Source organism: Xiphophorus maculatus, chromosome 19, assembly GCF_002775205.1.
Source record: "Xiphophorus maculatus strain JP 163 A chromosome 19, X_maculatus-5.0-male, whole genome shotgun sequence".
Taxonomy (NCBI): Eukaryota; Metazoa; Chordata; class Actinopteri; order Cyprinodontiformes; family Poeciliidae; genus Xiphophorus; species Xiphophorus maculatus.
Genome location: NC_036461.1, coordinates 13,638,500 through 13,660,253, shown reverse-complemented (window position 1 = coordinate 13,660,253; position 21,754 = coordinate 13,638,500). Strand labels below are relative to the sequence as shown.

Below are 21,754 nucleotides of genomic sequence, written 5' to 3'. Positions count from 1 at the left end.
TGGCCCAAAATAGTGCAGCTATAATTGGAATGGAAGGTTGATCTAAAGCAGCACTGTCAAACTCATTTACGTTTTGGGCCAAATCAAGTTCATAAATGCTCTTAAAGGGCCGGTTGTGCCATAATGTATTGATACAACCTGATAAACTGTTAAGAATATCAATGACTTCTTAAAATCAAATAATACTGAACATCTTTTCAGTTCCTCCAGAATTTCGCAATTGTTTTTGTGACTTTTTTTATAGTACAAATCAAAGTGTTTGTGGTACTAATTTGGAAATATTTGCGTTCATTTATGACGGTAAATGAAACTTTTTATTACTCTCTGTACAGATCGTGGGACTATAATCTGACATCAATTAAGGCAGCTGTTTAGTAAAAGTAATAATGTTTTTGGAGAATTTTTGAGAAAAATCTGCAATAAACTCCCAATTATGTATTAGAGCTAAAAACGTGTGAGGATTTGTTAAATTCCATGATAATTTGCAAGAAACTGAATGCAAGAAACTGAATTTGCAAGAAACTATAATTTGACAGTAAATTTTAAGCAGACTTAATGTTTAGTCTAAAATTTAGAGGGCCACATAAAAAGCTACCATGGGCTAGATTTGGCCCACGGGCCTTGAGTTTGACACATGTGACCTAAAGTATTGGCTAATACTTACAGAACTGAAATGAATAGCATACCTTTAGATTTTTATTTGTATATATTTTGAAAACCGTGTGTCATTTTTCTTATACTTTACAGTGATGCCCTTTATGTAGACAAACTGTGAAATATATTCACAGGTAATGAGAGCGTAAATCATTTGAAGCCACAAACCTGCTGCAGGTTTATGTAACTTTTTCAGCTTCAGCACTTTTCGCACTAATTTTCAAAGCACAATCTGACAGTTTTCAGAAGAGGCTTTCTCATTTGTTAAACTTTAACTCTGACCTGAGAAGCATTCAAGCATATAAAAAGGCTGCCTCCCTCTTTACACACACCCCAGTTTTTCTAGGAATTTGTCACAGCCACAAACATAGGAACAGATGTGCATGAAAAGAATACAATTTGGCTGGCAAGACACAACATGAACTTTAAAGGAGGCATTAAATAACAGTGAATGTGATGTTTGCTGCTGCCATTCTGTTTTTATATAGAGTGTCCATAGACTCTCAACTTTTACTGCTTTGAGGTTTTGAGATCCAACAAGATGAGGGGAAAAGCTAGAGTCTAAATGGTTACAAGTTCAATCAAAATGTCAAATAAGAATTAAACAACTTACAGAATAAAAGTTTATTGTTAATACACTTGCAAACTTATTTACTAGCGCTTCTGGAGAATGAGAAAGCAGCTAAACAGTTTACAGAAGAAGCACTATGGCGCCTTAACAAGTTTTCTTGCTCTAATCTTAAAAGCTACCTCAGACAATTTGTCTTGCTGCTCAGCCAGGACAAAAAGCATCCTCACACTCTCCCCCCAGGCTACTGGCTCACATGTTGGTGCCTATTACTGAATAAAGATAAATTATTTCTCAGTATGCACAGAATTACAGTAACTGTTGTCTGCCCAGTAAACTTGTGACTGTTGTCATAAGAGGCTGTAATCAATGGCTTAATGTGTCTGTGGCAAATGCCTGAATAAAGGCCTTGTATGAGTTTTTCAAGTTCTAAAAGAGAACAGAATATGTGTTTTTAGTTGCAATGACAGAGATCTTCGAGAATTGGATGAATCTAGTTTAATAGTAATCCTACTTGACCTAAAGCAAAGAATTTATGGGGGCTATTCTGATTAACATTGGCGACACAGCTCTGTTTATTTCTGAGCAATTGCAGCTTAATTATCTATTATTGCTATTCAACGATAAATGTGATGGAACCCAGTGATAAAAAATTTCTGATACTGAGGGCAAACTTTGAACCCTGATAGGAAGGGACGTTCCAGTGCTTCAGTGGCTCCAGTGCACCGGGGAACACTAATCTTTGTTTCTAGAACGGTTGTTCCAGTGAAGACACTGATGAATCATGACATTTCAGACTGGGCTGCCAGTCGATGGCATGCCTTTGCTCACCCGACAATGTTTCCTCTTTGGCTTAGAGCCTCTCCGCAGTGTAGACAACCTCGACCACGAGATTTAAGCAACCCATGGCATTTAGCCAGCAGCTAACGGTTCTATCTTTTGCTTTAACCACAGATTGTAGAAAAGTTATCAAAATGACCACATATTCCTTACAATACAAGGCTCTGGGTTTGTGTACGTAGTTGTTTCTTTCATCCGTTTCTGTGTTGCCTTGTGATTAATTGCAACTTCGCACCTATTGGCTGCTGAACCTGGGCACCAGCACAACCCCAGCAACCCTGGGTGATTAAGGTATCTATGGAAAAACCAGTCAAACAGACTTTTATCTATTTATTTTGCTAACTTCAGAAACGACTTTACCAACCAGGCAGGCAGACAGCTGTTACTTTTGTTTTCTCCCAAAACGTAGTTATCTCCAACACCCATTTCTGTGAAGTGACTGAGTATGAAGTTGTGACAGCTGTCCCGACTGTCACAAGCAGACACTGTTGGTAATGGTTTTTTGTTTCCCCTTAATATTACTTTATATATTGATTAGTGAGTAGTTTAGATTTTTATCTTTAAATTTGTTTTCATTAGTCTGACTCTTTAGTTAACTATTTGTTGTGCACCCATTTAGTTAACTTTATGTGTCAGTTCTTTGTATATTTTGTTAAATATAACAAATTAATTTCTTTCTTTTGAGTTACCAGTTTCCTCTGGACCTGTGGCTGAAAATCAGAGATGAGCTCCAGCTGATTGGTGTCCATATATGGTTGTCAAACTTCCTCAGCGGACCATTCCATTTGTTCACCAGGGGAGGGGGAAATTTGGTCTTTAGTTTAATTTTACCATTTATTTAATGTTTCTTCTTTTGGAAAGTTAGTTAAATTCTGATATTTATTTCATTTATAGATTTAGTAATATTCTGACCAATATTTGTTAGGTTTTTGTGTGTTTAATTACCCCCTAGTGTGTGTTAATGGTCTGATCAGCCACTATTTAAGTTCCCCTCATGTGTTGTTTGTTAGGTCAGTTTGTGCTTGAGTTTGTTCTGTTACTACCTGAGTTGTACTTTGTTATGTTGACCTCAGTTTGGGCCCAATTTATCATTTTTGGATTCTTTTTGTTAATAAATTAAGATTATATTTTGAATTTTCATCAACGTCTCTCTGGCTGGTTCATGCAAAACCCTCACAGAAGTCAACAAAAATCTTTTTTACTTTATGAGTAGCAGTTCTGAATTTACCAGCTGCAGCTTGAATTAGCACTGGGTGAACACGCTAATATTCGCTAAGTGGAACATGCTCAGAGTAGTAGTGTTAAAAACAGTTATACAGAACAAAACTTCTCCAAACAAAAAGAAAAAAACAACCCACAGATCACAGCAGTCATAGACACAGTTTAGCAGTCTAAACAGCTACTGGCAGTTTGGTTTCAGTCTCCCATGGTGGGGCTGAGCGCCTCGGTAAAAATTAAGAAACTCAGATTGGGTTCCAGCAAAGCCTGTAGATAGGATATTTAACTGATATTTAATATGATGTGAGTCAGAGAGCAATGAAGCTAAAGTCACTACTATGAATATGAGTACCAAGAATAGGAGGAAAAACAAAAGCACTATGACATATAAACATAAATCCAAAGATGGTTTAAGTGAAAAATTAAATATTAATGTGCAAAAAGTTCAGTATATCGTCAGGTTGGAGCTAAAATGACATGGAACAAAAAGAAGTAACAAGGCAACACGCTGTCACTTATAATGGTGCAATATGATGCATGCAGATGTAAAATAATTAAGAGGATTATTACACTTCACTCCATCCAATCATCTGCAATCCACACAAGCACACCATGTTTGTTGTTCCATGTGTAAGAACCATTTTCAACCAAGTCATTTTAAGATACTACAGTATTGCTGGATCTTTCAAATTTCAGCAAAAATTACATTCTCATTACCAGTGCCATCTTTGACTCTTTAAAATATAAATGACTTTATGATCGTAAGTGTTAATCTCAAAATTGTCTTTGTAAGACTCTAAACACATACAATAATAGCTCTAAAAATATATACCCTTAGTAAGATAGGAATTTCTATTTAAGACATGGTCTTTTCAATATGTCAAACTAACTGGTTTCTACTACTTTAGTGTATTTCACAGCCAGAGATACCATCAATGTCCCTTTATATCTTCCTTGTAAAGCCTCTAGAAACTGCTGCTGTATCTGAACTGTCAATGGTGCCTCTAAAGCCAGAACACAGTGATTATGTTACATGGCTGCACAGAAGCAGCGCTCAAATACAAGACCTCCCTTGTTACACGGGACAAAGACTGATTGTCGGTTAAATGCTTTGCCTATTCTATGAATATTATCGTTACCGTGTAATGAACCTACATGAGTTTGTCAAGTCTCACTTCAAGAAAAGGATTCTTTTGTTTGAAAATAAGGATTTGCATTATGAACTAACCAGTTCTGCAGCTTAGTTTTACTCTTCATCCAGTTCATAGAAACCTTAAACCTATCATTGAAGTCTTGCATAGATTATTTATGCAAGACTTTGCAATGACAGAACACATTCCAACTTAAATGTGATTGCAGAGTTTAAGCCCAAGATACTTAGAATCACCCATTTCACAACAAAAAGACAAAAGATTACCATATTCATGATTTGGTGTAAAAATACAAATGGCAATGAGTCCTTTGGGGTCTAAAATGAAATCTGAAACAACTGTTTATCAAAGAAAGATTTCAAGGGATTTGTACATTTGTCCTGCTAGAATCCCAGTAAACAATTCTGAGGAATACCTTCAAGCACATCACTGGGCAAGCCTAAGCTTGAACAAGCTGAAATCTTTCATCTCTGAGACAGCACTGAGAAAGAATGAGCAAATGATCATTCTGGGAAATCTTTGTCGAGTGCTTGAAGTTACTTTTACTGTTTAAATTAAAGTTTACACTTGCCAAGCTGTGTGTTCTGGATTAAAAGGAGCATCAAAACTGTTGTCAGGTACAACTTCAAAAGCAAGGCTCAGTCATGGTACGATGCTACGCAGCCCTTCAGATGAACACAGCATGAATGCAGCAACATAGCAGAGAGCAATGTGTGTTGCCTTCAAAACCAATTTTTATTTTTATTTTTTTCCAGGCATGCCCATGTGTTTAGCAGAAAATTATCTTATTGTGAGTCGGTAGATAACATGAATTGAAACTGAACTTCAATCCATTATTCAATCCATTGTTCCAGTAGGAAACAGGTACTGGAGCAACCTACCCATACTCATGTTCCCAAATCTGAGATGTGTCATTTAAAGAGTTCTGAATTTGACCAAAAAAATCTCTAGCATCTCAAAGTGTGTTTGCAGGAAAAATGGAGCAAGACGGTACATTGAACTTCTCAGTACCAAAACGTTTTAACAGACAGAAAGGTCCGAATAAATGTAATAACGTTACTTAATTTCTATTTTTTTCTTATTAAAGAATGCACTCTAACAAGACACTTTGATTTTTTTATAAACATCTATATGCATAACTAATTGTGTTTATAGAACTTCCAAGAAAAGTTGGATTTCTCTAGCGTTGCATGAGCTATTGTCTCCCCGTCATCCAGGTTTTACACTTGGAAACTCATGATGACAGACATTGAACAAATTAACTGACTGATTGTGCAAGCTTCCTTGCCAGTAAGAGGCCTGGGTGGGTTGGGGAAGATGAAAACACAGCACAAACATAATACAATGGGACAGGGAAGCATATCTTTAGTTTCACATGGTCAAGCCACTGTACACACCTACATTTGCTAAAAATATCCCATCAGAAGGGGATGACATACTTTATTATACAACAAGGGAACATATACACTTACTTTTACATTAATTGTCAATTTTATTTCTCAATTCCAAGAAAACTTAGAGTAATTGATTTAAAAAGCTTAAATTCTCTGCAATAACAAGATGAGTACTTCCTGTTTATGACAGAAATGACTCTTATGTAAAAAAAAAAATTTAAATCCAACAACCTGTTAATCTCAGCCAGAAACCAAAAGAGTTTCTGTGTTCCAGCCTTGCAATACTTATCTAACAGTTCAAGTTCAAGTCTTTCCAAGATCCCCCTACAGATCAGCCAGTCTTTGGAGACTGCTGGTCACAAAATAACACATGTGTTAATGCATCCACAGTGGCTAATCTGTTATCAGATGTGCAGCTTCCGTTGTCTTATCTGGACTCCCAGAAATACGGAAGTCGAAATCCCAACAGAGTTTTCACCAGAGACCACCATCATGGACCTAGGGCAGCAGCAGCTTCATGCATGTGTGACTTATTTGCAGCCCAGATCCAAAGAATGATCATCTCCTGCTCTGACAGCATCTTAGAAGAAATGTTGGTAGTTTATTTTTTCACAAGTTGTCATAATACTTGCTGAGACAGAGTTGCAAAGTTGGAACATAAATATCTGTAGGAGAACTTGCTACCTTATTAAATAAATGCATGAAATGCTGTAAGATACACCGAGTTTTAGCATGCATTGCTAATAGCATTTGCCTTGGCCACTATGCACTGGATGCAACTCAGAAATCAGCCAGAAGGATGGTATAAATGGATATAGAGGACACAGCAGGTATGACTTTTATGTTATATGTAATGAGATGTAAGTGAATAAATTAATTACATGAATTGAGAGATTACTGTTCCTGATCAAATGGTGAGATTAAACTTTTTTCAAGGCATGCCCTGAAAAAAATCCCAATAAACAGGAAACACTGTTGGCCTGTTGGAAAATCATAGTGAAACACATATGAATAAACTACCAAGAAACAAAGCAAAACAGGCAGAGTAGTTACTGCAGGAGGTAACCACGCCTTAAATGTGGTAAAAAGAAACTTAATGTTTGCGGGTAACCCTGACAGAAAGAAAAACTAAATGAACATGGTGGAAAGCTGGTGTTATATATTGAACTATGACAACAAAACCAAAAACCATGAAATGAAGATAAACAAAACTGAGGATACTGAAACCAAAAGTCAGAAGCATTTACATTGAAAAACATCAGCTCAACCTCGCCATACTAACACACTAAAGTCCTGTTCCAGCATAAAACCACATGTAGGAAATCAATTATTTTTGGCTTTTATTGTAATTGCCAAAATGTAATTATTAAAACAATAGGAGAGAACTGAGCAGTTACAATTTATTTAGTCAGAAAATGCAGGAATAGTCTGACTCCCATTCACCTAATGTTGGTATGTCAACAAAAATTGGTAAGACTAGTAGAAGACATTTACATTTGATTACTGAATCATAATTTGGCTAAAATACTGCAAAACTGTATAAATAAATAAAATGTTTTGAAATTACATGAAATATGTGCTGATATGAACCTTGTGTTAGATAAAGTTAATGGAAATATTTCCACTGAAACTTTCCTAAAAGTTTGTTTTCCTTCTTATATACACTCATAAAACTTATACATAAAAGCACATTTTTATGACTACACCTGGAAACCTAAACAGATCCTCTTAAAGCTTCATTTCCACAAAGCTCTTTGCATGTAAGTCTAACATGGGAGAATCTCAAATTTAAAGCTGTTTAATCATGTCCAATCCTCCCCGTGTGAAACACCAATCGGTTTGTGAATGGGATGTGCTGCTAGGGTTTTAAAACCTCAGCATGAGGATCAACCAGCAGTCCAATCATTCCTGGGATTCTTCTTTCTGTCAGGAATCGCTGTGTTCTCGGATGGCTGGTTCGCTTTATTCCAGTTTGTTCGTATCTGGAATTTGCTTTCAAGTGCTGGGCATGCTGACAGTCCAAATGATCACTGCCTTATCAACGCTTCTTTAAACAGAATTTTTTTGTAATCTTACTTTCAGGTCATTTATGACTACTGGTTTTATCATAATAATTTTAGTTTAGAAAGTGTGATTAATAATTGCTTTTCTAACTCCATATTCTGGCTATATATACTGTAGATAATAAACATGTACTTTTCAACAGATGAAATATCATAAAATCACATTCATTAATAACATGGCCTTGTTTATTTTTTTCATTTTTGTGAGTACATTTTCCACAATATTAAAAACACAAACTTGAAGACGGTGTTTCGGTCAAATTAAGCCAGAGCTAAACTTTTAGCTGTTGGCAGCATCATGCAGTGAGAATGCCATATTTCAATATTAACAGAATAGAATAGGGGGGGGAAATCAAAAGGCAGACACTTTATCTAATTAAAAGTAATTTTAAAAAAAATATAGGTTGCATGCACTGGAGCTGCAAAGTATTTTAAAAAATGCAGCATAATTTTAAAGTAGATCATCTTTCTCTCTCTCTCCTTATAGCGCAATGTGCTATAAAAAAAGAAAGAAAGATAGGAGTGAGAGAAAGACAGCCTTTTTGCACATTAATAATATCTTTGGTATGTTCAAAGAACAAGTTAACACTTGCAGTTCGAGTGCCTGTAGCATAGAGCTCCTTTGGTATTATGTCCCATCATCAGAAATGCAGTGCTTTGCCAATGAAAGCATGTGTAAGCACAATTGCTACTCTCATTTTTAACTTTCAGTCCACTCAGCAAATCTTTTCTATACATTTCTTTTCTCATCAAAGCAGCACATGGCAGACAAACAGCAAATTCCCGTCCATTCTTTTCTTTGGCAACAATTTTCCAGCACAGTCTGATTTAATGGAGAGCATCTGTAAACATCAGTTTTTAAGTATTATCACAGATTCTGGATTAGATTGAGGACCAGCTTCCTTGTCCCAGCAGAATAATAGCATGATGTCGGTGGCAGCAGCATCATGCACAATGCATGATGTACCTGCCAGTGAAGCACTGTGGGGATGATATCTTCAGGCTTTTGGTCAATGACAGTTTTTTTTTGTATGCTGCATGAATTGCAGTTTGCATGTAGACCAAAAAGTCCACACTTGGTCTCATCTGTTTAGAGCACCTTATGCCACATTTTTGCATTTTGCACACTTCTTATGACTTTCTTCTTGCCAGATTTTCATGAAGGACCGATTTGCAGATTTGGATTTCTATAGCTAATCATTTCCTGTTCTTCCACCTGAATGGTGAATTATGTCTAGTTAGGTTTGAGGTTGTGCCAGACGCTTCAGTTTTTGTTTTCTAACAAACTTCTGAGGAACAACTGATTGCACTAAATGTTGTCCAGGAGTTTCAGAGTTCTATGTATGAAAACATAAAAGTTTTGTAAATACTTCTGCAAAGTACTGCATAAATGTGAGCGTGACTGTCTAAAGCACCTAATGAGTGTTTAGCAGAGAACCATCATAAAAACAACTTCAAAAATATACACTTTATCATCCTGATTGAGGTTCTGGGGTTCTCTATATTTACTAATCCATATTTTTGTTTCATCTTTATTGTCAACTAAATAAACTCATTTAATCCAGGCTGAAGCATATTAGTGGAAGCTCACTTTTCAAACAGGCCACGCATAGGTCTTATATGTCTGACAGGTTCAGGAGAATTTCTTGAACTTTTACTCCTGCACATCCAGTGATCTTTATCTGAGGTGTCTCTGAAAAGTCAACCCTGAAAGTGAACTTTCACCTAATGAAAAAAAGTCTTATTTCAACCTTAAACCATTCTAACTCTTCCACTACTTTTATTTAACACGTAAAAACAAACCTGTGAACAATTTGCCAAAAGTTTGGTGGAGGAGTAATATTCTACATTATGGAACGATATTGAATTTTCCCTTGTCTTGTAATCCAGGTCAGATGTGTCTGGGTTCATGAAAAGTCAGTTGGTACACATGGCACATGTGATGGTGTAAGATGTCAAAACTGCAAGAATCCAGCAGATGTTATCGTAACTATTCACATCTAAAATACTGCAGAAAACACTGGTAAACCAGAAATGAATTATTTGGATGCATTCAAGCTTATGCATGAGTTTCCTGGTGCATATGTAAAAACAGAGCAGAGATTTTCCATCTTTAACAGACAGACAGCAGGATGGAGAAACTCTCTTAAAACCTGTTAATCAATCAATCAAGTAACGCACTATACTTTAAATGATCTAAGGCATCTGCTTGTAAGCAACAATCAACGATCTGACCAAAACTTTTAAACTAAGTAAATAAAACAATAATAATTATAAAACAATCACAATACAAAATGTAGCAATAGCAGCTGTAAATGAGGAAATTCCAGAGAGCGTTAAAACTAATAGAAAAACATATTTGGAATTCTTAAACAAATAGACAAAACTTTAAATTTCATTAGTGATACATTTGAAAACAATGCCATGTAAAAAAGATAAATATTTTAAAAGTTTTAATTAACCACACAGTAAAACAAGGCAAAGACAAACCTGATAAAAAATGTGATAAACAGATGAATGAAACTGACATGTTTATTTTTATCAACCTTTTGAGTTTGCTTATTTTTTTTTCTTTTTCATCTTTTTTTCGTTTTAGATAAAAAACAGCATCCGTTTGATTATAAGAAATGTTAACAGTTTGAAACTTTCATTGTTCAAGTTTTATTATTATTTTAAATTTACCATGAAACTCCAGCGTGTTGAGCTTTTTGGATTGGTGCTGCCTGTCAGATTTTCTCTCCACTAAATAAACGTTGTTTTATTATTCAAGTGGGGTTATCTTTTGTCTTATTTACTTGAAGAAACAAATGCATCTTCAATAGCAGAAATGTTTAGCTTTTTAAAAGTTTGACCAGACTGACTGAACAGCAGAACCTTAGGAGCCAATTGTTTTTCAGGCCGGGCCAGTGCCTATTCAGCTCCTCCCATTGGATCTACCACGATATTAACTCATTTCTAATGGTGCAAATATTATTTTATTAGTCCTGATAATTGATATAGCTGGATACATTATTGAAGCGCATTGTATTATTAGGGCAAAAAGAGACACTATTACATTCTACAATAAATAACTATACGTGAATTTAGGCAGGGAAAACGTTCAGATAGTTGTTTTCTATCTAAATTCGTTATACTAAGTTTATTTAATTTGATTATGATGCAGCTTAGAGCAGTGTCACATACCTAAGTGTGTTTTTGTTGTCTCTGCGAACCGTGCACCTGTGCACAAACTTCACAGCAGTCGCAGCACCGGCAGTGTTTGCCCTCCCTCGGCTTGGGGCGGGTCTCCGCCACTCCACCCTCTGCTGCTCTCTGCTTTTAGGTCGCATTTGGCCGCCGGATGCGCACGTGGGAGCATATGCAACAAGTGAATAAGTTGGCACGCGCGCTCGGTCCGGCTTTTTAAACTTTTTTTTTGCCCCGCTATTTGTCTGTCTCGAGACCGATGCTGTCAGCTGCCGCGCGCTCCTCTATCTGCTCCCAGCTCTGTCGCAACGAAGGAGAAACTCTCGTGGGCTTCAACTTTTTAGAGGTTCTGAGAATGAGCTTCGCATAACGTCGACTTTTTCTTTGTTATCTACCCCCTCCTCTTGTGTTTTCCCCGCTCTACTGCATAGAAGTATGGTAGATAAAGGCCCCTTGCTGACTTCTGCCATCATCTTCTACCTCTCCATTGGGGCAGCGATATTTCAGGTCCTGGAGGAGCCCAACTGGAAGGAGGCTGTGAAGCAGTACAGGAAGCAGAAGGAGAAAATACTTGAGGACTACCCTTGCCTGTCCAAAGATGACCTGGACAAAATATTAGAGGTATGTTATTTATATTGGTTATCAGAGAAGTAGCTGTTTATAACTTATCTCTGCTTGGTTGCAACAAAATGAATGGGCGTGCTCTCATAGAGGGGTGACACAGGATGAGTCTCAGCTGGTTTGTAAAGCTTTGGTTGAAAACTGACAGAGTTCCTGAGGAATGAGCTGGTGCGAGGCTGAGGGTCAACATATCCTCCAAAGAGGCGCCTCAAGGCCTGAATTCTCTCGAGCACTAAAACTTTTAGACGTTGCCTTATCTCCCTGTGGCTGAATGATAAGTCATTTATGACATGCAGCTCTCAGCTGACTGATGCAAATTTTCTCTCCTTTGTCTGGAGGAGTCATTGTTCGAAAGGTTGCAGCACCCAATGGAGTTCACACTTCTCACAGTTTTAGTTCTGGTTTTTGTGGGCCCTGTGCTGGAGTCTTTCAGCCAGCAGGGACTGAATTTATGAGGGATTTTTTTTTTCATGACTTTTGGTTGACATATGATTTTTTTTTTTTCCCCCAAACTTTACATTTATTTGAGATGTTCAAATATGGCAATAATTTATCTTTCTCTTAATCAGGCTCTTTGCAGCTTAACTAATTTAATTGGGGAAAGTGTTGCCTTTTCCTTTCATTTTCCAATCCCAGAGACATGTCTAAACCTGTGTGCCCTTTTTGGGTCCAGTGTCAGGGGGATTTATTATTCTCCCCATCCCCCCTTCTGCCTCTCCTCTTTGTGTCCTGGTGGGGGACTGAAAAGGGATATGCCCATGAACCCCTCCAACCCCCTATTCATAACAAATCTGCTTGTGAATGAAATCAGCGGAGTAACCTGGTCGTATAATTTTGGAAATTTCCCATTTTGGCAATTGATTATGAAACTCAACCAAAAGAAGGAGGAAACTAAAACCCTAAGTTCTCATGCACGGTAAAAAGGACTATATAAAGTCATGGCACATTTAAAAGATCTTATCATGTTACTCATTAGGCATTTCACTGTTTTTGTTTTTTTTCACAGCCGTGCAGATAGCGGTTGCCATTTGCCAAAACACCTGCTGCAAATGTGCTGGTTTAGGTTTCCCTAAAGATTGTTGTAATTTGGCAGAGGTTGTTAGATTTCCATGATGGAAACTTTGTAAGCAGTTAAAACTTATAAAGCAGCTCAACAAGGAAGGCGACACTCGTAAAAGTCAGACTTCTCTGTTTTATTAACAAGAAGTTTACTATTAACCACAGGCATCCTTGCAGTGGGCACAGTTCACAGATTGGGTTTTATAGCCCATCAGCGTTGGTGCTTGAGAGGCGTTTATGAAGTACGATGAGGGTGCTGCTGGGCAGAGGTATTATGTCTACTACAAGTAAAGCATTAAGACCTCTTTAGTGTTGTACACTAGAATCCTTTTTTTCCCTTTTTACCCCCTCATTTTTCACAAATATTTTTGTAATGGTGATCAGCAACCCAAAAATAGTCTCCATTTGTATTTCCTTGTGCAGAAGAGTTAAACTTCTGTCCTGAAGGACCAGTGTCCTGCAACTGATATGCTTTGGTGAACTTAAGCAGAGAAACATCTAACAGTTAGAGAACATTGACTCTAGAGAACTGGAGTTTGACACCTCTGCCTGGATGTAGATATTTAACTTTGAAATTTCCAGAAGCTAGCCAACATTTCTAAATCTAGCTATCACCCATGTCAGACATAAAAGCTCCAAAGAATAACTGGTTAGCTGCTATTTGTTCAATCTTCCTGCTATCCCCTGAAATTCTTGCTCTCTCACACACACACATCTTTAATGAACCACAAAAAACATAGTGTGTTTTTAAAAACTCTTAGATCACAGACGATTTCTTGGTACATCTCAAGCGACTGTCAAACAGTGCTGGGAATGAAAGAAATTTAGCCTGTGGCAGCAAATACTTTCTCTAATACAACCTTAAACTTTTTTTCCCTTCACCTCCGCTTGTGTTTCGACTCATTAACCTCCCTAATTTTAAACACGAGATGAGGCAGATAATTCAGTTTAACCATTTTGCTGCAAAAGTAGGAGTCAAGCAGGATTTCAACACCCAACAATCACATGTTTGTGGCAAAACATCCTGTTGCTGAAATATGGGGGGAATGATCAGACAAGAAAGAAGTGGTGCAGTGTTTTCAGGAGGAGCTTTTTGTCTTGTGACCTGGATCTTGACTTGCTGTTTTCTAACAGGAAAATACATCCTTCCTCATTTTGAAAGTAGAATGAATGTAGGTGCCACCCTTAAGAAATGTACTTGTTAGAGCTCTCCCAAAGGGATGTGTTCATTTAATCTTTTCAATCAGGTTCTCAATTCCTCCTTTAAACCTCTGGAAAAATTGGGCAGTAATTAAAGTTTAATTAGTTTAACTACAGTATTGATTGTCTTTAAAAAAAATTGAAGAATTTAATCCAGTACCATGATTTAAAGCAACTACAGATGTTCAGTTTTAAGAAGTCCTTTCACTCACAGCTTTCTTCTTTTATTATATCAAATAAAAAGATCTGAAGGGTTTTTCTTTCTTAATCAATGAAGCCATAGTCCTGATTATTGTTAGTGTTAGCACACTGAATGGTGTGTACACTCAGATGCTGTTTATAACCCAACTATGGGAATTAATTCATCTTGACATGGAGGAGCTTAAGTGACTCTTTTGTTTGTAACTCTGTAAATCTTACAAGCAGCTGCTGCTGCGTTGCAGTTGGAAGTGGAAAAGTACAGAGCAACTGGAGCAACTTGCTATGCAACCAGCTGTCTTGGTAACCTTTTTTTATATTTTGTTTCATTTTTATCTCCCCCAACTGTGTGTTAGGCTGTCATAGAGTGACAGTGGATGATTAGTCAGTCAGGGTGACAGAAAACCAATCTGCAGAATAAATAGGAGAATCCTACTTACAATTTTGGTTTGAAACTTTCTTTGAATACTCTGGAAATCAGTCATATTGTTAACTCACAGTACGGTTGGTACGCGATTCTCATAATTGTAAAAATTGCATCTGTGTTTTCTTTTCTTTTTTTTTTTTGCTTATTTGTCCATATATAGATGTCCTTCTGAGCAACACAAATAGATTATAAAGGTGTGTGGATCCTCGCTTCTGTTGAGGAGGAAATGACCTGACCTTTTTGTGGTCATTTTACCCTTGTCTGCTCTGTTATGAAGAGAAGCACCTCTTGTTGGTATTTGTCCTGTCAGCTCACAAGCTCCTTTTAAAGTGCTGCAAACTGACTACCAGCATAAGCCCCCACTGTGTTTTATAAATTCAGCAGTTTTTCTCAAGAAGTCAACAATCATCACTTCCTTATCTGGCAAGAAAAGTGTCACCATGTTTGACTTTCCCTTATTAGGTTAAAATTAGGTGCAAAGCTAAAAACACACTAGCACAGAAAGACCACAGATGTGATACATGGCTAGCGTTACCTAAACCGCATGCTGTAGGAACTTAGATCCTTGACTTAAGTTTGATATTCCCAAATAGTTCCCAGTAGTAAAAACCCAACATGTACAGAAAGCAAGAGCAACTTTCTGTTATCCACCGATGGTCCTGCTCTCTTTTGCAGTCTGAATGATCCCCACATCTGCGTTTTTCTCCTTCTTCATTATTAAATATTTCTGATACGGAAAGTAGCTCACTTTATCTTCACTAAAGAGTTATTTTTTCCAGTTGTACATGGAAGTACCTTGGTGTGGGAGATTCTCTGTTTGTGTGTGTTGTCAACTGGCCAGTCACATGTTGGGACTGATAAAGCTGGAAGGTCAATTTCACATGTGCTCAACTGGTTCCAAATTATTTTATTAAATTTCAAGGATACCACAGATAACGATTAAAAAGTCATTGTCCTAAGAAATGGTGTCTAGGACCTACAAAAAGTGCCTTTAATTTAATAGCATTTAATCAAGACCACACAAAATGCGGTCTGTGTTGGATCATTACTGTACAGTATTTTGAGTTGTTTTAAGTTCCACAGCTGTGTTAGCCTTGGATCCAGTGAGATTTTTTTTACTATTTATACTAAAACTGGAACACTTTAAGGTCAAATGACATTACACAGATCACTGTTTACTTTAGCTCCTTGTTTATATAATGTCACCTGCTCCACAGTGCTGAATGGACTCCCGGATTTTCTTTCAAGTTACGTCTGATCGCTTCATCATCTGTGTACATTTAACTGATGCCAAAATGTATTTTATCTTATGAATATTTCTAAAGCAAACACCATTGTGACATGCAAATCCACCAAATTCTTATTAATTTACAGTCTGTCTTGACATAAATGTGATCAACACAAAGCCTCACCAGTCCAACATAGAAGCTTTGTTTTTCATGCCAAAGAATTGCTCCCCTTTGTCTGGTAATTACAGGGCAGAGATGTCACAGACCTGTTATTATTAAACAACCAAGCTTCTTCCAGCATGTTGGAGCATATGTGAATTTTGCTAATGTGTGCACATTTCCTCAGCTACCAATACACCAGGAGAGGGAGACCTTGGGGCAATGCATTGTCCCAACACACATGGTCTGGTGTTTGCTTATTCCCAAGAGGGGGAAAGTCCAGTTTTTGTTTTGGCAGCTCAAGGACGTGTATGGTCAAGAATGATTGATTAGGAGCTGTTCGTCTCAAGCTGTGGTTATGGAAGTATGACATGCATGGGGTATTTTGAAGACAACTTTCTTGAAATTTCTTTCTTGACATTTGTCATTGTGCAACTAAAGTTTAGAGAATGTGGCACTTGCTTTCCTGTTTCTTAATGATGAAATAAGCAGCATCCCATGGTTCTGTTGGTTAATTACCTGGAGATGCAATCAGCCAGGAAGGATATGATAAAACAAATTACATCTTCACTTATCAGATTTATCAGACTCCTTTGATCTTAGCTGAATTCAAATTTTTAAATTCACCAATGTTTATTTACAAGGCCAAAGTTGATAATGTTATGTTTACAAACCAACTCTCATTCAGTCTACCGTAATTCAATCTAATTCTATAAGATTCTATTCTATGCAGTTTCTTAACAATGTTGTTTTCTTGTGTCTTCAGGTAGTGTCTGATGCTGCAGGCCAAGGGGTCACCATAACTGGCAGTAAGACATTTAACAACTGGAACTGGCCAAATGCTGTCATCTTTGCTGCTACAGTCATCACCACCATTGGTACGTGTGATTTATCTTAAAATTCAATCAGGTTTTTTTTAGAAGCAGATTAAATTACATTTCAATTTTAGGACATTTTTTGCACCAACGCCCGATGCTGTCTGTCGTTATTTGCATCATTTTGAATTGGCACCTGGGTCTCTTGTACTGTAGTTTACAATTATAGCTTCAGACAGAAATTCACAAGGGGGTGTAACAGAGAAATCAAGCTTACACTGGACAATGAGATATTAAAGAATGCTAGAATGGGTGTGTTACAAGAAAAATGGAGGCAGCTTTACCATCCTGAGAGGTATTTAATCACTAACGTCTGATAAATATAGCTAATTTGCACAAAATGCTAAAAAAAAAAAAACTGTAGGAGAATGAAGGTCAAAAAAGCCACAAGATTTTGCGTAACCACTTCTCTCTTGTTTTTCCCACAAATCATGAAGTGGGAAGTAGAAAAAATATGACAAGATTTATTTATTTTTTTTATCCCGTAAATATCTTTAAAGTTTTTATCATATTTTTAAAGATGTAAGACCTGCTCATTTTTTCCTGATATCTTAATATTGCTTTGTGGTTTCACTCAACAGCATACTTTGGATTTATAGTGTTTCTCATCAAAATCAACAGGTTGGGCTGATGGATATATTATAGACAATTAAACCAAATTAAATGTAAGACTATCATCCATCCAGCCATCAATTTTCTGTACACCCTTGTCCCTAGTAGGCTCGGGAGGGGTGCTGGAGCCTATCTCCAGCGAACGTTTCAGGCGAGAGGCGGGGTACACTCTGGACAGGTCGCCAGTCCATCGCAGATAGACTATTGAATTGAAATTTTTATGTATGTTTTATTTCAGAAATTGGCTCATTAAATTATTACAGGTAAACCAATTCTCTAGAATGGATTTACTACATTTATTTATTAATTCGTGGCATTTTTGCCACCTGATAAATGTAATGCATTCTTTGCTTTTTGTCTCTCTCTCTTTTTTTTTTTTTTAAATGATAAAATCTGATTTGCGAGTTCTGGTATCTGCTGTTCGACATATCTGTCTAATTTCCTGTTTTAAGCTCATTTTGGTTGGTTTTTTTTTTCAATCTTTAAAGGATATGGAAACATCGCCCCTAAAACCTCAGAAGGCCGGGTATTTTGCATCTTCTATGGGCTTTTCGGGGTGCCCCTTTGTCTTACCTGGATCAGTGAGCTGGGCAAGTTTTTTGGTGGCAGAGCAAAGCACCTGGGACAGTTTCTAACCAAAAAGGGGTTTTCATTGGTAAGTTGTTTTTATGTTTAGTTCTTCAATCCTTCAAGAAACATCTGGTTTTCCCCCTATATAAATATTTGTTTTATTTTCCAGAGAAAAGCCCAGTTTACCTGCACAGCCATTTTTCTTCTCTGGGGTGTGCTGGTCCATTTAGTCCTTCCACCTTTTGTGTTCATGTCCCAGGAGGGCTGGACGTACATCGAAGGGTTGTACTTCTCTTTCGTCACCTTGACCACAATTGGTTTTGGGGACTTGGTTGCAGGTGAGGAGATAACTGAAACAATAAAAAATAGATTAGAGTTTCTTTTTTTTATTTATTTATTTTTTTAAAGTCTATAAAATGTCCTAAGCACAGTAACCCTAATTTTAGACCTTAAAAGGTGTAGGCTGTAAATGACATTCAGTAAGGTTTGATCTTTCATGGCTTCTTTGATCAATTGCTCTTAAGTTAAGAACATTACTGGAAGTGTTGAGAAATGGCTGTGAGAAAACTAATCCGTGTCATACATAAGATAAAAAAAATCTTATAGTTTTAAATTTAACTTCATTTTGTTCTTTTTCACCTGTTACACAGAGAAATATCAACATTTTCTCTATTTCTGTAGGTGTGGAGCCAAATAAAGAGTATCCAACTCTCTACCGTTACTTTGTGGAAGTCTGGATTTATCTGGGGCTGGCCTGGCTGTCCTTGTTCTTCAACTGGAAAGTTCGGATGGTGATTGAAGCCCACAAGGCTTTGAAGAAACGTCGCAAGCTGCGCAAGCTGTCTCTTGAAGAGATGCGCCATTACAAAGAATCTCACAAAGCTTCTCTTCGTTTGCCGCCCACTCCCAACGATGTGAACATTTTCAGCTTCTTGTCCAAGAAGAAGGAGGGGTACAATGACTTAATAAAGCAGATTGGTAGTAATAATGAAGGTAATCACAGGACCAGTGACTCCAGCAAGAAAGCCAAAGACATAAGTCGCTCTAAGAGTTGCAATGATGCACCAGAATTCAATGGTAACACCATTCTCAGCCTGGACCGTTCACCACGCCAAAAGAGACGCTACAGTTTCAGCGACCGTGTTACTGTCGTCTTTTCAAAGTCCAAAAATTATCTGCTGGGCTCAGATAATGGTTTATTACTAACAGAAGATCAGGGAGAGGGTGACCCAGAACGAGACCAAAACCAAATGTACGAGAACCAACTTGACAAAGACGTTGATGTAGAAAGCAAGGCCGCTGGAGACTGTGGGGCAGGAGGTCGGAGGACATGGGACTCTAAAGAGTACCATCCTCTAACCATTCAGAATGCAAACATAACTTTCATAGATGAAGAAAACTTTCTGAGCAGTAACTTGGAGGAGCCGGATGGCGAGGACGCAGATGATGACTCTAAGGCAAAAATCTCCATCACAACATGTGATGAAAACATCGAAACAAACTCCAGGGAGGATCAGAGTTCTGAATGCGACGGGTCCATTTTTACAAGTGATGGTTCAGAACACGGACACTCCTATGAGAAGCTCGTGGAGGAATACGCGAAGGAAGACAACACAGAATCTTGAGCTGTGAAAGCTGACCAACTTGGTCGAGAAATCTCTTCGGTCCTCTAGTGTCGGCTGGAAGTATTTGTATTCCAATGTGAAGCATCCAAGTGCATATCAAACATCTGAGATCAACTTTGAAATGGACAATCAAACTCCACACCAATAAAGAACAATAGAGCACGAGTTGTAACCTCATGAGGAATCAACATCTGCTCAATTAAAGATTTTCGTTTTTCAGTCAGTTTGAAGAAAAATCACGTTATTTTGATATATTCAAACCAGCAGCAGTTGTTTGTGAGTGATTTTTATTCCTGCTCATAGCCTGAAGTTATATGTGGAAATTGGTTTGATTTCCCATAGTTTCAACTATTTCTCTTCACCATATTGGTGCTTTTAAAGATATTTATTAACATGAAGGACAGTGTAGCCTTTGAGTTGCCGTGTGGGTTTATGCATCTGCTGTTGCACAATTTCAGTCATATCAGGGTGTATGAAAGTCCACTCCGGGGCAGACTTGCTTTTACAACCTGAGCCAAACCTTTGTCTTAAAATTAAGGGGTGAAGAATTTTTTTTTTACTGCATTTCATTATTAAGGTAAGCTCTTGATCTTGTCAGAAATTGGTGTTTATATTATGAGCAACCCAGCTGTGATGTCTTCCATCTGAGCCCTTACACCAACCGAGAAAGAAAATTATTATAAACAGTAATAAAATGCAAGCCGAGTTGAGCCTCTTGAACACTTTTTTTAGCCATTTCTGCCCTGCTGCCGTCTGCATCCCAGATGACAGATTTGCAACTTCAGCACTTGTAATTTTTTGTGCTTAACAGGGGATAAAGCTTTCACAGCAACAACATTCTTATGTGCTGTCTCTGTAGCATTCTTTGATTTGATTGTGTTTGCCATGTAAATATTGGCCAAGAGCCAGCCAGTAGCAGGTCTGGCTTTGTGGCCAGACCCGCTTGGGACGTGGCTTTGCTGCTTGTGTTTGCCTTTGTGGGGCTTGCACCAATGTGAACAAATGAAGTGCTGCTCTTGACAGGCAGCTAAGGTTAACTCGTGGCAAATCAATAAACTCTTGACGTATGTCCTTCATATCGGTGCTCCCCGTAAGTGTCATTTGAGCACAAAACCGAGTTCTCAAACATCTCCAATTTTCAGTCTTGCAGGCCTTTTGCACACAATGTCTTGCACAAAGATTAAAAATGGTGTTAGTTGGAATGGTTTAAAAGCAGCAATCTTATGAGGGATTCTTTAGGAGTCTTCTTTTTTTTTTTTTTCTTTCAAATTCCAGTTAAAATTTGTTGAACAAGATGCTTGTAATAAGTGGTCATATTTCAGGGTTGATTTTATTTTCCACGTGAACACGTCAAATGCACATTCTGACTAATATTACTGCCTCATTATGTGAATAGCCTTAAATCCACTGCAAAGCAGAGGATGCACAAAACGGAACATCTTTTTGAATGTATTCTGAGCAACTCACTGAATAGTTGTTTTTCACACATGGTGTCATTTGTTTTTCCTTCTCTGGTAAATTTCAACACAGTCCCACCATTTTTTGTTTCCCTTATGTGAACAATCTTTTTTTCACTGGTTGTCTATGCAGCAAGGTACTGCTTTGGACTGAATTGCAAAAACTATATCTAAGATTAGATATTTTTCTCTCCATTGTGTTAAACTCCAGTATAATTGTCTGTGTAGTTCTGTGTATTTTTTATGGTTAAATTATTTGTATTTGTAAGTTTGTACATAATTTTCATGAAAACTGTATATTTCTTGTAAAATAAACTTGCATCAAATATTTCTTTGTCCTACTTGCAGTGTTTCAATAATCGGTGTTAGTGCACATTTTCACAGCAGCTTAATATATCCCAAGTTTCACTTAAGTTTACATGTAGAAACTCATCCATCTGTAAAATATTGCATAACAGTCTCTGCACACATCTTAAAATCTGTTTATTGCCCATCCTGAGTTAATGTTTGAAATATTTTAGTCACAGAAGGACACAAATCTGGAAATGAAAACCAGTGGAAAATAAGATGATTTTAATAGGCTGAAATGGCATTGAAAGTGTGCATGCCTTTCTTAGAGTTCTTGAAAATGCAAAAAATGTCATGGTA

At 37.3% G+C, this 21,754-nt stretch overlaps 1 protein-coding gene across 1 annotated transcript; it reads left to right on the top strand.

The window, feature by feature from the left end:
- Positions 1–11,206: 11,206 nt before the first annotated feature.
- On the top strand, positions 11,207–21,434 carry kcnk5 (potassium two pore domain channel subfamily K member 5). The gene is made up of 5 exons (XM_005799170.2): positions 11,207–11,695; positions 16,734–16,845; positions 17,943–18,109; positions 18,194–18,362; positions 18,706–21,434. Exons 1-5 carry the CDS (start codon positions 11,510–11,512, stop codon positions 19,647–19,649), a joined length of 1,578 nt encoding a protein of 525 aa, XP_005799227.1. The 5' UTR covers positions 11,207–11,509; the 3' UTR covers positions 19,650–21,434.
- The last annotated feature ends 320 nt before the right edge of the window (positions 21,435–21,754 follow it).